The 18,874-nt window shown below is 35.9% G+C and overlaps 1 protein-coding gene across 7 annotated transcripts in view; it reads left to right on the forward strand.

Moving 5' to 3' along the window:
• SOX6 (SRY-box transcription factor 6) overlaps window positions 1-18,874 on the forward strand; it is a 476,183-nt gene that overhangs the window by 191,503 nt on the left and 265,806 nt on the right. For 6 of the 7 annotated variants that reach the window (XM_087717425.1, XM_087717434.1, XM_087717440.1 and 3 more), the window contains exon 2: window positions 1,864-2,101. The exons of the other annotated variant lie outside the window; for it this stretch is intronic. In XM_087717425.1, the coding sequence (XP_087573551.1) occupies window positions 1,868-2,101 (234 nt within the window). In that variant the 5' untranslated portion in view covers window positions 1,864-1,867. The remainder of the gene's footprint in view (window positions 1-1,863; window positions 2,102-18,874) is intronic. 7 annotated transcript variants of the gene reach the window in all.

Consider the following 18,874-nt stretch of genomic DNA (forward strand, 5'->3'; position numbering starts at 1 on the left):
GATATTATAGAAATATTTTTAATATTTCTTTTTATTTAATTGTATTCCAAATTGTATGTTATATGAAATATATAATAGTAACAAATTGATACCCTGTATAACTGTGACACAGCACTCAAGCTATACATTATTCATAATAATGCTATTATATAGCATTATATCACTTTTCTGCATTAATATTCCAGGACTTTGTTAACAGAATCACACTATAATGGCCCTACCCTCTGGATTGGGGGCAGGTTGGGAAATATTTTCCTTAGAAAAAAGAAGTTTTAATGAACAGAGTTTACTATGATGATTGAGCCATCATTTGAAGAGCAAAACTCACAAATATTTTATTTTTCCAAAATCAGCATAAAACCAATGGCAAGAATTTTTGTAGCTGTCTTAATCAAATTTGGAAATCTGTTGGGATTGCTTTCTCTCTTCTTCCAGGAGCTGGAAACCACTGTTGATATTCTGATGGATAGAACTTTTTAAAAAAGTGATTTTCAGACCCTTGAAGAAAAGTACCACAATGAAAGTAAGCATTCAGAAAATTGGCTGGAATAGCTTACTACAGTTGCAGCAAACATCTGTCTGACTATGTTCAGTAGCTGATTCATATATTTTCTCTTTAGGAAGGAAATCATCTTAAATAGCAATGTGAATGATAGGATCTTGTGTGTGCTATTTAATGCTGACTGGCAGAAGTCTCTACAGGCTTTAATCTATGCATAAGTAGAAACCCTGACTTCTTTAAAACTCTGATGATGACTGTCTATGGAAATTCTCAGTCATCCAGCTCATGGTTGTCCCAAAGGTGCTTTGTCAAGAGACAACTGGACTTTTTTTTTTCCTTTCGAAGACATTTTACTTCTCATCCAAGAAGCTTCTTCAGTCCTGGATGGTGAAGAATGGAAGGATATATATTCCTTGCAACAGCTGGTCATTTGCATTCTTTTAGAGAGTCGTTGAAGCCACTTGGAGATTTATCTGTATCTGTCACTTGAGTAGTGCAAAAGGATTTGGACCCACCTTGGAATTGCTGAAAGGACTGTGTTGTAAACTGGAGACAGATGATGTGGTATCCCTCTCCCTCTGTTGAGAGAGGGCTTTTCAGTTTTGACATAGATGGCCTCTTTGACCCCTCTTTCAAACCAGTGGTCTTCTCTGTCCAAAATGTGGACTTTGCTGTCTTCAAAAAAATGGCCTTTGTCTTTTAAATGAAGATGGAATGCTGAATCTTGTCGTGATGGATTTGTTTTCCTATATTTGTTCTAACAAACCCATCAGGACAAGATAAATCCTTCCATTTCCCCATCATCCAGTCAGAGCTGAAGAAGATTCTTCATCTTCAAAGAAAAAACAGAAAGTCCAGTTGCCTCTTGAAAAAGCACCTTTGGGTCATTACGAAGATTTATATAAGGTCGGCATTCTCATTTCTGAATTCCAAGTTTTCTGTTTCCCTTACCTGCAAAAGGAAATGGCCATGCGTGTGGTGTCAGCACAAATGGCCATGGAGGTGCAGAGTCCAGGGACCTGAAGTGGCCAGTTGGAACCCCAAAGGTTGCTAACTTTAAAGGCTTCTCCATGAATTGTTAATTTGTTCCAGATGGGAAGTCTGGTGCTACATAGGATAGAAAGAAGCTATTTCTATGTCTTAACCTGACTTCAACCTCTCTCAACAACAAATTTGCAGTAAAACATATGTTTTATTGTGATAACATTGCCTCAACAAGCTCTTAGTCGGTCACTTTTCACCATGATAAGCAGGTTACAATTTGTATATTTTTCAGCCTCAGAATGCATTTTGTTAAGTTTACAATCTTATCTTTCTATTTAATAAAAAGCGTCTGTGTATTTCCTTTGCTTATTTTGTAGAAGAATGTCTTCCAAGCAGGCCACCTCTCCATTTGCATCTGATGGAGAGGGAACAACAATCCAGGACTTAGCATCACAGGAGCAGGAAGACGACAACAATGAAGAACTTGTCACTTCCCATCTGCCTCTGCACACCATATTGCACAACAAACCTCACTCTGAAGAGCTCCCAGCTCTAGTCACTACAATCCAACCAGACTCAGACTGGAACAGTGTTATCTCAACTCAGCATAGGATGGTATGTCCCGAAGGGGTGGTACATTTTGAGTCATCGTTTAGGGCAGCTTTCCTTATCTACAATCTTTTTGAGATTGTACTGTAGATTGGTTTGACTATTATACTAAATTATATTAGTGTCTATTTATAAATGATTCTCATCTCTGCCAGATTCACCTTATTTTTTTTTTAATGGTTTGCGGTTAATCTTGGGTAAGATGAAAGAAAACAAGCCAGATTCATGAAGTGTTATTTTGAATTTGGAGAACACATCAATTTACAGCTTATCTAAAACGGTTCCTCCTTTCAGCAGAATCAGAGTGCAATAATTTTGTCTGTACTAAACCATGGCTAAGTTGAACGCTTGAATATAATGAACAAGAAAGCAGCAAGCTTAACAGTTCTTTTTCTTGGGTAAAAATATACAAGTTTTTCCCAATAAGGCCATGATTCGATTGCCTTAAAAAAATAAATATCTTTGTTAAGTATAGATATTGCTGTTTTCTGATTTAACTTTTAACATAATATCCTGTTTTCCTGAAAATAAGACCTCCCCGTATAGTAAGCCCAATCAGGCTTTTGAGCCCATGTGCTGAAATAAGCCTTCTCCCAAAAATAAGTCCTCCCCGAAAATATTGCAATTCAGCAGCAGTCATGAGGTGACCACACTCGCTGCCTCCTGCACCTCAAAAATAATAAGACCTCCCTGAAAATAAGGCCAAGTGCTTATTTCGGGAGTCAAAATAAAACAAGACTCTGTTTTATTTTCAAGGAAACACGGTAGCTGTTGGTTAATTGACACAGTTAGTTGATTTTTGTGCAGCCAGATATTTTATTGTTTTAACAGTGGTATCTTTTTTTCATGTTAGCAGAGTTCTCTGCTCTCCAACTTTAGGAAAATGTTCGGCATGATCTTTAAAATCTAATTTCTGAAGCATTTTCAGCTGTGCTCACCTATCAGTATACAATATTAACATTGGAAAAATGCAGCATCTCTCTCTCTAAATTGCTACTGTTTGAGAACTTCTCATTCGAAGTTTAAACTGAGTATGATTCCATTCCACAGCATGTAGATAACAATGATAAAAGTTCCTTGTTGTTGTATATGTTTGGGAAATGGAGAAGAAGCAGTAAGAAAAGCTTTGAAGTAGAAAAGCTTCCATAGAATCATAGGATAGGAAAGAGTTGATTGCCATATTCTTTAAATCCTGACGTTATAGGACACCATCCCTTCTCAGGACAGACTGCAGAACAGTTCGTGCTAGCTGAAAATTCTTATTAGCAGTAGTCTAATTTTTTGTTATAAGCCCATTAATGTGATACAAAATGAGGAATATTTCAAAATGCACTCACAACTATTTAGATTCTACAGTAAAGTATGTGTTTATGATGAAGAGAATTTTGACTTCTGAGGTAATTGTTATACTGTTTGATTATTTATATGGATAACATAATCAATTCTATAAGTATTCCTTTGACATATTATATATATCCACTATACACAGACATATTGTCCATTTTAAAGAAATGTTAACTTCAGTTTTTACTTTCCATATCCAAGCATTGATTTTATATATTGGTAATAGTAAATTGCAAGTGGAAAAACCGTCTTTTATCCTCTAAATATGTAAGGTTTCTATTTTATAAGTGTGTGGTCACAGCATTTCTATGGCATCAATAAAGACATAAAGTAACAGACATTATCTTAGTGGTATGGTGGGCAGACTGAAATTTTGCTGAAAAACTTGCCAAGAATTACAGTGTCAAATAATTTGATTTATTGTGCTTTTCCAGAGAAAAATAATGATCTATATACTGTATTTTAAAAAAGCGTAGCCACAAGTGTATTGCTGACAGAGACCATATGCTGGATATACTTTCCCCCCTCTTCTCCTTCTTTAAAATGTAGGCTTTACTCTCCCCTCTCTGTTCTCTCTTTTAGCTATTTCTTTTTAGAGGAATTGACTTCATTACAGGGCTGCTTACTTCAAAGGCTCCCAAATTTATGAAATTGAGTGCAATCACATGCCCATTTATTGGAAGTCTAGTTGAATTTAATAGGACTTAATTCTTATTAGAGATTTAAAGGTTGGTTTGTTTTTTTTACAATGAATCTCATTTCTTACTTCTTGCTTATTTTTTCTTGCTCTTCTTGAGGATACAATAATGATGGGGTCAGTTTTGTTGATTTAGATAGTAACTACTATCTTGCAAGCACAGGTTTACATGTTAGGTGAGCATCTTCAGGTAATTACCTCCAATTGCCTAGCCACCTGCCAAGCATTGTATTTAAGGATGACTCTCCTTGCTACAAGTTTGCTGGTTGCCTACCTGTATGCTTTTATTGTGCAATATCTGAACACCAAAGTTGGAACCAACATTCTGTTCTGGCTCAGGGCCTCTGAATTGATTTAGTATATAACCTAAGGCAGCTAAATATCTTGGTCCTTACATCATCCCTCAATGTAATCTCTCATCTATCTCTCTGATCAGGTGACATCAAGTGGTGTCAGCTAGGCAGCAGTTACTTTCTGATGGATTGCCATTTTCTGCCTGGCCTCATCCTATACTACGTTTGGGATGGTGTAGGAGCAAAATTTGGTGCTGACTTGGATAGTGAGGGAATCTTTTGCAAGGATGACACATCATCTTTTTAATAAAGATTTCTGGCCTTTTGCTACTGTGCAGACTTTCCAAGAAGATGCAGACATAATGGTATTTCAGTAAAATGTATCCTTCTCCATAGTTGTGGAGTAATTCCAATAAGGCTTACCAATTCTGCTGTGCTTCCCTAAGGCATAAACTAACTTCCAAAGTTGCTCATACTATGTAATGAGAGAAAAAAAGGTGCCTCTGAATCCAGGTGCCTTATACAGTTAAGGAGATCAATCACTTATAAAGTAACTGCAAGCAAATGCAAAAGGAGACAAGGCCTGTGGCTGCTTGATTCTTCCTTCAAGATTTTCTGTTTCTATGGAAAAATTAAGCTTCACATCAACGCTAGCATTTTCAAGAAGCTGAAAGAGATACAAGTTACACTATTATCAGATTTTTTGAATCGCCTTTGAGAGACTTAGCTGAAAATAATTACTGAGTTTATGGCCTCCAGTAGGCTAAGTAATTTCATATAAGCAAGGGCTAAGTATTTAGTGCAAATCTGATCTTTAAAAGAAAATGATCTCAATAAGTATTGTATACAGCATGGAAAAGCATTATAGCTTATAACATAGTTAGGTATTAAATGTGTTCTATCATGGTGCATCTAGATCTTGGTTCAATGGCAGGCTGTGCATGGTCAAACCCTTTTGAGCATTCTTGAATTTGTTTTTTTAGTTTGTGTGCCTCAACTAGGTCAAGAAGCTTTGTGTCCACAGATCAATATTGTGTTCAATGTTCTCACTTTTCCTACCAGTTCATATTTAATGGGCAGTTATTTATTTATTTTTTAAGAAAAATTATGCTTCCAGGAATTAACACTTCGATATTGTGTGTAAAATTTTCACAGTGGTCAGAAAAAAGACATGTATATTTTGGTCACTACTGCTGTGGGATCAGTGTAAGGTGTGAAGTCCATACAATTGTTTTCTTTGGATATGAATGTGTCTATGGAAGAAAAGATTCCCAATCATCTCTTGAGAATGAAGTACTAATTCTTAAATTATAGACAGTGAAAACATTATAGAATTCCATCTGTGGCCTTTTGATGAGTGGTTGAGTTAAATAATAAGCTCTTTCCTGACGTATTTAATAATTTCTTCCACATTTTATATTAAGAAATAAAAGTATGGTGGCAATGGAAACATGGTGGAAAGCATACCAAAAGCTTGATGATGGAAAGGCATAGAGGAGGTATACTTCAGGAGTAATTGTTCCTATGGATCAATAAATATGCCCATTTATAGCTGCACCATGGGGTGATTTTGTAACCAAATGTTCAGTATACCTATCCTTTATATTATCTTGATAAAGATTTGCTTTCATGTGAAATGATATGCAGGAAGGATTGAAAGTGAGAAATAGTGCGGCTAGAGATGTAAAAAACATGTCACTTTCTTCATTTCTTCCGTACATTTTACATCATTTTTAGAAGTACATTTAAAATTTGTACATATTTCATATTCATTTTGTTTTATATGTGTTTTGTATCTGTGTAGATCTTTCAATACATCATTTATTTTGTTGTATAGTGCTTTTTTATTTTTAGCCATAATATTATAGATGTATTCTTGTAAATATCATTCCTGGTATATGGATTTTGCTATATAGTTTTAGAAAACTGCAAAATTCATATACTGATTTGTAAAGTGAAAATATGGTGGATTTACTGTATATTAAAGGGCAAAGTTCATTTTTCGTTCTAATCACTAATTCTTAAATGATAACTGTGTTACTGAGTAGTATTATAGAGCATAGAATGTATTATATTTATTAATTATATTTATTTAGCCATTCAAATCTATGATAGATCCCCCCAAAGCTACTTATGATCTGGTTTTAAAGTTTTGACTTGTCCCTCACATAATCATGTTTAAAGTGCCCTGTGATCATATGTCAGTGATTTAAAACTTTTTTTTTTGCCAGAAATTGGTCTTTATTTCCAGTTTTTAGCAGAAACAGTCTCATAGCAAACAATGGGTTTGCTTAATGATTGTGGTGTTTTCGTAACAATTGCCACTATAATAGTCTTAAAATGGGTCTTGTCATGTGATGGCCTACTTCATCACAACCTACAACTACCTCTATTTGTAAATCATCAGTTTTATTTCAATTAAATCAAACATAATGCCAGGGTTTCAAATAACAGACCCAATGCAATCAAAATGCTGAGGGCAAGGCCTCGCCTCAAAGTCCAAATTTATTAGGCATATCATATTGACACATCTGGTGAAAACCCGATTCTGAAGTCCTGAAGTTTTCCCCACCCAAATTAGAAATCAAAATTCTGCTCCCCCGGTCAACATGTCATCACTTGGCCCAACTAGGTCACAGTCCCAATTTCAGCTGGTTTTAGTCAGCACCTGATGGGAACATCCTTTGTTCCCAGGAGAAAGAATTTTATTTTGGCTACAAGTCCCCAGCTATCTCTATTCCCCACTCCCATTCCCACAGCTCTATCCAGCCTCGCTGTGGCAGCCCTGAAGATGTTCCAAAATGGCTTTAGGGTTAAAAAAACAACAGAAGGAATAGTCTTCTATGAATTAGTAGAAATCACTGCTAGTTTGTAAAAATTATGACTTACGTGAATAATCTTTTCATACCAATTATAATAATTGAGATATTTCAATTAATTAATTAAATATTTTATCTTCTTCTGTCATGAAATTAACAGCTCATGTAATATCTAAATCACTGTACATCCATTTTAATTTTTAATGTTTAAATCATATATAGCATCATTTACAGGTAAGAAATAATTATCAAGTTCCAGTTTTTAAACAGATGAGGTTATTAATATTAAGAACAACATGACTTCTGGTCATAGCAAGGACAAGTCACAAACTGTCTCCAACATCTGCATTCCCAGAAAATCTTGCAGAAGTTCCATAGCTTCCAGGAATGGAGCTGTTGGACAGTTTATGGTCTGGCTTGTCCTTGCTGAAATTGTTGCTGAGATTCTACACTGCTAACATGAGTAAATCATTCATGTGAATAGTTATATTTGGGACTGATTTATTAGTTGATGCCACCTAATGCAGTGATGCAAGATTTAATAATAATAAGGAATATGAAAAAAATGCCTTAATTTCCAGTTTTCTGAATAGGAGCACTTATCGGGCTTACAATATAAGATCACCATAACATAATATATCAAATACCCTATATGTTTAACTTACATGTATCATTAAATCAATTGTATAAATGAAAATTGTTTTTAAACTTTTAGGAATTGTTTTTTTACTGAATACTTTGTGCATTTTGAAAATCTGGAAGCCAAAATATTTCCCCTTTAGTACCCCCAACTGTTCCTTCTATGATGAATTTAACAAATGGGAGGTGAATTTAGAAATTATTTTTGCACTCACTCTTCATTTAATAAATGCCTACGGAGATTGTTCATTTGATAGATTCAGCAAAAGGCAACAATTTCTATATTAGGCCTGGAGTAGCTTCAGCTTGAATAATCACAATTCTTGTAGATTTACAATGGAAAGAATTTTAACAATTGGAGAAGGCAAAATCTTCAGAAGTCATAAGTTTTGATGCTCCTGTTCCTGAAAAAAATTGGAGCAAAAATATCTTTAAAGGTACATTTTAAGATAGATTTACAAATTATATCCTTTGTAATAGATTTACAAATTATATCCTTTGTTTTCATTTACTTGAGAACAATGTAAATAATTAAATAACCATGATGGCTCAGTGGATACAATGCAGTATTGTAGGCTGACTCTGCCCAGTTCGATTCTCAAGGTTGACTCAGTCTTCCATCCTTCTGAGGTTAGTAAAATGAGGACCCAGATTGTTGAGGGCAATGTACTAACTCTGTAAACTGCTTAGAGATGGTTGTAAAGCACTAAGAACTATTGCTATTGCTAAGACAGGGAAATAAGTAACCTGGAATTAACTGGAATTAAAGAGTTTGGAGCATTTATTGCAGAAAGGTTAGTTTGAAAAGCAAGAACAATAATAGGGTATAATAATAGCATATGCACATAATTCTGTTTGGATCTAGACGGTGATCTGGAAAGGAGTATTTTTTATCTCAGGTTCAGAGTCTACCTTTTCAGAGCCTGAATTCAAATCTGCCTGCCTGCCTGCCTGCCTTCCTTCCTTCCTTCCTTCCTTCCTTCCTTCCTTCCTTCCTTCCTTCCTTCCTTCCTTCCTTCCTTCCTTCCTTCCTTCCTTCCCTCTCTCCCTCTCTTCCTCCCTCCTTCCCTCTCTTCCCTGTCTTCCAGTGAAAATCAACAAATGGCTGGTTTTTGTAAGTATACAAATAGATGAAGAATAATTATACATTATGACATAATGATTTCTCTGTAGAGTCATATAAAGTAAAGATAAATAACTAGAAGCTTTTTGTTTGTGTGAAGTTTTTAATTATATTTAGAACCCATTGTTCCCTTGTTTCTCATTCCACAATTTCACAAATAGATTGGTGATAGACCATGCTGATTGCTACTGGCCAATCAACTTGGATAAAAACTGGCTAAAGGTTTATTTTTTAAAATATTTATGAATGCACTAAAATACAAATTTTCATAGAAAACAATGAGAAAATAGACTTGGCCTCATCCTCTGAATAATAAGTTTGTTTAAATAAGAATCTGGTCTCAGAACCACTTGTTCTTAGTTACATAAGATAGATTAGTTAGCTTTTAAAATACATTCTGAGGAATTGACCCAGCAAATGGACAAGGCAAAAATCAACCACCATTCCTTTGAAGTAGCATCTAAGTCAGAAAATAAATATGCCAGGAAGGCAAATACATTTTTCCCCTATGATTTTATTCTTATCATTTTTTCCCTTAAAGTTCACGATTTTTAAACATACAATTACATATTTTTGTTGCTGTTGGCAAAAATAAATCATGTTCCCTTTGCTTAATTTTTTTCTTATACATGGAGTAGCTGCTGATGTCTTTTAACTGCAGGAATAAAATTATTACATGGCAGTAAATACAAAGGGATTCATAGCATGCATACCTGCTAAATCTCCAAAAAGACTACTTCTATTTAGCTTCAGCAGAGTAATATGCACACTCATATCCAAGCTCAGCAAATTAACTAAACCAACATTGTACTGGTGATCTTTGCATTTGTACCAATTGCATGCTAATCACAATATGCCCTCCCTATACACATTTGCTTTATTTGCCAACAAAATAAGCACAAATCCATTGCACATTGTCTACCCTCTTGAAGTCTATTTTCCTCATAGCAAAGAAATAAAACAAAGCTAAACGAAAGAGTGATTACTCACGAACAGGCTAGAAAGCTTCCATGGGTAAATAGCTGTCTTCTTCTATGGCTGCGTGCTTAAATGCTGCTTTCCTCCAAGTTCTCTACACGTTCTCACCACCATCCCTCCCACCCTGTGAACAATACTGAGGTCTGGACTGTTCCTGCTGTCAGAAAAAAAGTTTGAAAAAAGGCCAACCAATTACATACCAACAAACAGCAGTACAAAAAATTCTTGGAACATTCGGAGTTCTGCTGCTTTGTTCTAAGTGCTTCGTTTATAGCTTGGAACCTTTGAAACATGATTTCAGCTCAGAATATTTTCGGACTTTGCACATCTTTATTTTTAAATTCTGGTTTGGAAAAAAGGAAATATTCCAGTTGGATCAGAGTGCTAATGCTTTATAGGAATTATTGTAGCTGCCTCAGCAAAAACGGTAGAATTTTATGAGGATAGTCTTAAAAAAACCCAGGAAGTAACAATAAAAAAGGAAGTGGTTATAAAGGTCCTTATTTCTTACTCAGGTGGCACTAAAAATAGACATTGGATGAAAACAAGTAGTGGCAGAAGAAATACAGGTACTCTTCAAGTTACAACCACAGCTCAGCCCAAAATTTCTGTTGTTAACTGAATCAATGCATTGGGTAAGCTAGTAACCCGGATGTTAAGTGAATCTGGCTTCTCCATCACCTTTGCGTGTCAAAAGATCATAAAAGGAGACCACGTAACCTTGGGACACAGCAATGGCCATAAATATGAATCAGTTGCCAAGCTTCTAAATTTTGATCACAAGATCATGGGGATGGTGCAACAATCATAATTCTGAAAATGGGTTTTCTTTTTCAGTGCCATTGTAGCTTTGAATGGTCGCTAAATGAACTGTTGTAATTCAAGGACTACTTGTAATGCTTGATTGTCCAACTTTTCCTATCATGCCTCCATATTCTTCCTATATCCTTTAAAATATTTCTTGCATTGAGTATTGCAAGGCATGCTTTGACGTAATCCTATAAAATATTACTTCAGTATCACCTTCTTAAAAGTGACCTAGCAATCAGATGAAATCATCAGAGGTGGTATTCAGCATGTTCTGACCAGTTCTGGAGAACTGGTAGCGGAAATTTTGAGTAGTTCAGCGAACCAGTAAATACCACCTCTGACTGGCCCCATCCCATCTATTCTCTGTCTCCCGAGTCCCAGCTGATTGGGAGGAAATGGGGATTTTGCAGTAACCTTCCCCTAGAGTGGGTGGTGGTGGTGGTGGGAAATGGAGATTTTTCAGTATCCTTCCCCTGCCACACCCACAGAGCCACACCCACCAATCCATGCCACACCCCACCAAGCCATGCCCACAGAAACAGTAGTACAAATTTTGGAATCCCACCACTGAAAATCATGAATCTGTTTAGAACTTGCCATTCACAGTAGGATAATTGCTCCTTTCTTCCTGTTTCTTCTATCCCTGACGCTTTACTTATATGCAACCCGATGAGAAATGTATCCTTTTAGACAACATATTGATTAGGTGTTTGGGTCTGTATGGGTCTAAATAACAAGCTGGGGAAGCTTGAAGGGCATGTTTGGACCATATAAGTAGAGTCAAACTTCATTTAATAAATTTCCTTTCAGTAATCTGTTAAACTCGACAGTATAGAATTTGATCAATCTACTCCCCAGTTCCTGTTCTTGCTGGATTATTCATCAGTTGTGATGAGACGCCTCCTGTTTGTCTAATAAATTATTGAGGTATCGACTGATTGATTTAAAAAACTTTAATGTAGAAATATTGTTAAGATTGACTTGTACAATTTGTGTACCATGGAGCAAAATTAATTTACCGGGGGGTGAAACAGGACACAGTCCTCCTATTTTGTGTTTTCTGACAGCCACACAAACAAGGAAATTGATAAGCATTTGAGAACATTAGATTTGGTTGATTTAAAAGTGACTGTCATAATTATTCTCATAAATTCTTTGTATGGCAGATCATCTTCCACCTGTAGTCATTACTGTGCTCACATTTAGTAAATCTGTCTGGATCGTCTTCTCCTAGATTGTGATTGTGCTCACACATTGTATCAAGCCATATTTGGTTTCAACATGATGTATCTTGTAATCACAGCCATTGTGATATATGAACTATGTTTGATATCTTACCTTATCTGAATCATATGAATCCAATGAATGATGCTTGAGAATAACCATGGCTTCGTGGAATGTGTGAAGCAGATCAATGTTTGCTTTTTTTCAAAAGAGGTTATGACATTTAAAATTAGCAACACAAATATAAGTTTGATTAACTCATAAGTTGGCTCAGAAATTAAAAGTGTACTTCTAAATTTGTGCTTAAAATATATGTCTGTTGTTAATAACTGCTAAATATATTGCCTTTTGGTGATGCATGTTAACCAACATATAAAAACTTGAAGTATAATTCAGTGAGAGAGTTAATAACTGTTATTCTATGTATGTATGTATGTATTTGTATACAGTTGGGCATTATATGGTTTGGGTTTAAAATTTCTAATTTGTTCTTTTCTATAAAAATAAAATATATATCCTGCTTCTCCAAGTTATATTGATTAAGTAATAATTTAATAATGATTGTGGCCAGGAGGGCCTTTGCACAGCTGTGTGTTGTGCACCATGCCCTTTCCTGGGCCAACAGTTCCTACTCACAGTCACTCATGCCCTAGTTACTTCCCGTCTTGACTATTACAACATGCTCTACATGGGGCTGCCCTTGAAGACCATCTGGAGGCTCCAGTTGGTGCAAAAAGCAGTGGCCCATATGGTTTTGTGCAGACCCCGGTGTACACATGTATTACCTCTTCTGGGGGAGCTGCATTGGTTGCTGATTTGCTTCTGGGTGCAATTCAAGGTGCTGGATGCCATCTTTAAAGCCCTTCATGGCTTGGGACCAGGTTATCTGAGGAACTGTCTCTTGTTGGTCACATCTACCCAATTCATCAGAGGGGGAGCAGGGAATGTTGCAGGTCCCATCCCCGAGGGAGATATACCTGGTGGGACCCAGAAGATGGGCCTCCTCCATGGTGGCTCCTCTCTCTGGAGCATCAGTCCCCCAGAGATTAGAATAACCGTCACTCTAATATTCTTCCAGAAGACACTGAAGACCTGGTTCTGCCAGCAGGCGTGGGGAACCCAGAGCAGGATGGAACCCATTAAATGACTTGTGTTATCTGCTATTGCCGGGACGGGGGTGGGAGGTGATTTTATTATATTGTACTATATTAATTTATTTGACTCTTTTTGTTAGTTTTTATTGTTTAAAATATGGTTTTATATTCTGTAAGCTGCCGTGGGCAAATAGGCGACAATATAAATTCAATAAATAAATAAACAAACAAATATTTTTTTAATAGACTGGAATAAAATAGAGTATGAAACTATTGTATATTGATAAGATATAAGAAATACTTAAGAGGAGTGCATAATAGAGACTTTTTCTATTCTTCTTTAACAGATAAGAAGCTACATATTCTCAGTATAATAAACAACATTTCCAAATAAATTCATGTCTCAATAAACTACTGTTCTCGATAGTAGGGTAACAGTGGACTACTTGATGAATGTAACAGTAACATTAATATATAGAAGCCATATAACTGTTTTATTTTATTTATTAGAGTCATATTATTCCTTTGTACAGGAGATGAAGGTAGTATATATACTGCTCCTTCTTCTTGTTTATCTTAACCAAAGCAACACTATGAGGCAAATTTCATTGAAAGAAAGCAATTGGCTTTCCTGAATCATCCATTAAACTTCTATAGCTGAAGGTGAACTCGAAGCAGGATCTGTCCATTTTCCATCCCAAGTCCAAACATTGTCCCATTATACCACTTCATTGGCTTTCCTTCTAAAAATATGTGGACACTTCATGTCATGTTCGAGCTTCCTTCAAGCTAAGAATGAAATCTATATTTGTAGAATGATATATGACCATGTGCTTTCATCTGAGAAAAAATCCACGATGTAATGCTCACATGCAATAGCTATAGAAAATAGTATGCCTGTCTTATTTGTAAGTGAATGCATGAACTGAAGCCAACTGTGTTTGCTTCAGAGTTTACATGGATAGATGTCTTCAGCAAGAGTGCAGTTCTGCCCCATCTCTCTGGAATTGTTCCTCGTAGGATCAAGCGCAGCAATATGTTCTGTAGTACAATATTGAGCTCTGTCCTATTACAGAAGCAGATCCATAGCAATGTATGGATTTAAGAAGCACATCCATAGCAATGTATGGATTGCAATGTAAAACCAATATACTTTTATTCCAGGTTATGCTGACACCTACAGCCTTCCAAATGTTGCTTTAATTAAAGTTATATGATGCCAACTCCTACTTTAATATGCTAACTTGGCACTGGTATCCCTCTTTGAATCAGAATGCTAAGAAAAAGATGGCATATGGGGAAGGGAAAAGAGGATCTAGGATTAGCCAATATAGCATGGGGAAATGGGAAAAAGATGGTACTCAAAGGTGCTGAAAAAGCAAAGTCTTTTGAAATTGAAATATACTAGTAGTGTTGTCTTGTCAGGTGAATACAAGGACATGTCCAGGAATGGATGTGAAGTATAATTGTAATGTGGTAAGATTAATAATAGGTAATGGGCTTTGTATCTCCTTTCCAAATAAATGATTTGACAACTATATAATGTACTAGGTGGATACTTGTGCTCCGCTATGAAACTATGTGATTGGGCTTGATAAATCGACACTTACAGCTTGAAAATTAATGAGTAGTTATGATTGGCCTCTCTTCTCCCGTTCTATCCCACAGGCTTGTCCCACAGAAGCCACTCCTCTCCTACCCCCTTCTCTCCCTCAGGCTGGCCCCATTGATCCTCTCCTATCTCCTTCTCTCCTTCAGGCTTGTCCCACAGAGACCTCTCCTGTCTTATCCCCTTCTGTCCTTCAGTCTAACTCCTTAGCGTCAGAGCATGTTAATAATAATATAGGAAATACTAATGATCTGATGGTCATTTTGAAAAATCCTTTCTTAGTGAGCACCTAGAAGCCAAGATGAACATACATGCCAAATTTCAAGTTTGTAGGCTTTATGGTTCTGGAGATTTCATGATGATGCATGAGTGATATTTCACTTTTATATATATAGATTATCATATGTTATGTGCCTATGACATACAAAGTGGGACTGTCTAGAACAGATTCAGTATGTGTTCCCCAAAATTTTCATTTGAAATCAGTCTTGGAGAAAGAAATGAGGATGTAGCTTTGAGGAAGGCTGGAACATTGGGATTTGTTTCTTTTTAAAACTTAATCATTGATTATGGGCCTTCAGCTTTATCTAGGTTACAACAGCATGCTTTTTTGGAGCTTCTGTGGATATCAGGCTTTGGAAACAGTCTTTCATTCAATTGCAGTATTTTTTTTCCCAGCGTGTTTTGAAAGTAGCAGCATTTATATGCTGTAAATTGTTTGGTTTCTTTCCTACTTTGGTTGAGAAGGAATCAGGTATGCATGCTGATTAACACACTCCAGTCATTAACATATGATTATGTGGGCTGCATATTGAGCACCTGCCAAAGGATGTAATCCAGTACTTTGCTACATCTGTGCAAGACTTTATACATTTTCTTTTGTACTTTGACAGCTTAGAGAGGGAAAAAATGGGCTTTGTGTCTGTTTCAAAGAATAAAGCTGTGTATGTAGAGTGCTTTTGTTGAGTTAGGAAAATAAGCCATGGACATCAGTTAGTAGGGTTTATTAAGAAGAAAAAAATGTTTCATAGCCTTGAAACATGACTCTTTCAGCAATTTGTATCAGTAACGTAAACACACGGGTTACAACATTTCTCCTTGCTTACAAGGATTATCTTTTCTCGGATTTGGCAAAGGGATTCCTATTTGTAACATTTCTATGAGATTCCCTTACATCCATAACTTCTTTTTATGTGTTATACTTACAAATGGTTGAGTATTGTCCGCACACAAGAACACAAGGGTTCTATTGCTTTGCCCTGATGTTCCATTTCAGGCACTGCAACATAGATGCAGAAGCTATGTAAATATAAGATCTATATAGAATTTCTAATATGGGGTGATAGTATCTGAAGGTATCCAACTTTTTGCTATTTGCAACTTACATTCTAGTAGCATTGCAGTTGCTCTTGTTATACATTACTAATGGCTTATTAGTCTGCCTGCCTGCCTGCCTGCCTGCCTGCCTGCCTGCCTGCCTGCCTACCTACCTACCTACCTACCTACCTACCTACCTACCTACCTACCTACCTACCTACCTACCTACCTACCAACCATCATCTGATTTCCTTTCCTTTCCTTTGGAATGTTAAGTTCCTATTTGAAGGAGAACTGTAGAAGCTTACAGCCATGTATAACATTTGAATTTATTTTCCACTACATGAGTTAAATATGTAGAAACACAGATTGAGCATTCCAAACAAACATAAAAATCCATTACCTCTCATCAGAACTTCAAAGAGAGAACCTTTTCTCCAGTCATTAACAACTTTTGAGAGACTCCAAAGTTTAGTTGTTTGGTTTCCCCCCTCAGGATATTATTCAAATATTGCAGTTTCCTCCTTTGTTCCTTTTCACATTTCATATTGAAACTGACTTTTTATAGCCTTAAGTCAATTCCAAAATGAGAGTTCTCTTCACAAAATCCTGATAGAGGCCCTTTACAATAAATGCACATAGTTTGAGAATCATTATGGCATGACTCTATTAATTTAAAATAAATGTAGTTTCCAATATTATATACAAATGTCACAACAAGCCTAGCGATGTGGCTGAGGAGTGTGTTATGTGATTAAAGAGCACATAACATAAAGGCTTCATCAAAAAATATGATAGTCAAGTTGATGCTAATTTAATGTTTGCTGAATCTGAGATTATATCAGATTATCAGTTGGAAATTAAATACATTTTATTCATGAAATAGTATAGCTTTTTATATAACCAACTTGAAAACAATAAAGGTATATCAGTTTTATTGTCATTTTTTGTACATAAAACAGGATAACCACAGAAAAATTGTGGTGAAATCAGGATAAAATTGCAGCGGTCATGTTATTTTATATTGCAAAGACCTAGTTATATAATTAATTCATTCTCAGCTCCATCCAGTTGCCCTGACTCTCTTTCGAATTGAGGGATTACAGGTTTGTAAAAAGGAAGTTTTATAGTCAGCAGTTATTTTAAGATGTTATGGAAGAATTAGCTCAACTATGTTTATCATTTTCAATTGTTAGGAAGAATCTCTTTTGATTCTGATTATACTGCAGTTCCCTTTTTGGTCTGGAATCATGATAGTTAGTTTAGGTGCTATCAAGTCAGGTGTGACCCATTGGTGACAAAAGTGCACCATCTTGACCTATCAGGACATTCTACTGATCTTCTTATTTTATTTTTTCACCACAGCTGGTGTCATTCCTTTTTTCCCCTTCTTTCAAGCTTACCGAACATAATAGTTTTTTTTCCCTATAGTTAGGCCTCAACTGGTTGGTTAACAACTGTTTGAAGTTATGACAGTCTTGGAAAGGGTGCCTTATAACCCATAAAGTATCATTTGTGCCCCATAAAACACTTCCAACTGTTGTAAAAAGTTATGCCACTCCTCCATCACATGACTGCATTTTAGGCACTTGGCAACCAGCTCACATTTATAATTGGCTGCAGTGTCTTATGGACATGATTTGTAACAAATTTTTCCAGTGTCTGGTAAAAGAAACCCATTTGTGAGAATGGATTCACTTAACAGCAATGTGGTTCACTTAACAATTATAAAAAAAATGGGTCTGGTTATATGGGTGCCTTGATGTATGATTACAACTTCTTATAACTGAAATTCTGCTCCCAATTGTGGTCATAAGTCAAGGACTACCTGTATTCTGTTATCTGCCTGCATCACATGCATGAAGTATATATATTTCTGCTTGATAATTATTGCTTCAAGAAAGAAGTCAGTCTAAACTGGATTGATTGGTTTTTCTTGCAGCCCATGGTACTCTGGATAATTATGTCCAAATCCATAATTCAGAGAGGCCTTGCTCCTTTTCCATGTTCTGCTTTAACTATTGCATTAACTATTCTGATCTCTGTTGTAAAAATATCCATATATTTTCTCATTATGTCTGTCATTGCCTGTTTCCCTAGAATTAATCTCTTCTTTACATCTCCAGCCACCACTTGGTTTTATTTTTACTCATGCCAAAAACATGCAAAACTTCCATCTTCTTTAATGTCACTGATGAGTAAACAAGCTAGTTCGCGCTATCTTTGTCATCTTAATATTTGTCACTAATCTCTGCTGAAAAAGATCCCTCTTTCAGAACCATAAATGTGTTTCCAATGTAGCACCAAGATTTGATACTGGCATCTCCAGAATAAAAATAAAAAATTGCCAGATAATGTTACTGGCTAAGGTTTAGTCTGTAACCATAGATATGCTCCTGTGAATGGAATCAACAGATTCAGTTTCAAATAATGGGGAAGTTTTATAAGTAAACTAAACACTTATGTGCTACCTTGTAAGTACCTGTTAAGATCTGATTTCAACAAAACTAAGAAGGTAACTAAGCAGTGGATTGATGACATAGAGTTACAACATGAAGTCAATCAAACTGAGCTGGAGAAAGAGGAGAAAGCCTAAAATACTATTTTTAGCCTCTTTTCACTATTTTGCTTTAGAGGAAGCAAGCTTGAATACTCAGTAGAAGCACTATAACAAAACAAAACTTATAATACTTTGGAGACATTATGTGATGTGATAGAATAGATGATAATGTTAATCAAGATGGACAGAAAGGCCATCAGTAAAAGTGGTGGCCCAACAAAATGCTGAAGCTACAAGAGTTCATCTACAAGAATTGCATAATATGGTAAGAG

The sequence above is a fragment of the Thamnophis sirtalis genome, unplaced genomic scaffold (assembly GCF_051295495.1).
Source record: "Thamnophis sirtalis isolate CommonGarterSnake01/CBP01778 unplaced genomic scaffold, rThaSir2_p1.2 scaffold_1, whole genome shotgun sequence".
Taxonomy (NCBI): Eukaryota; Metazoa; Chordata; class Lepidosauria; order Squamata; family Natricidae; genus Thamnophis; species Thamnophis sirtalis.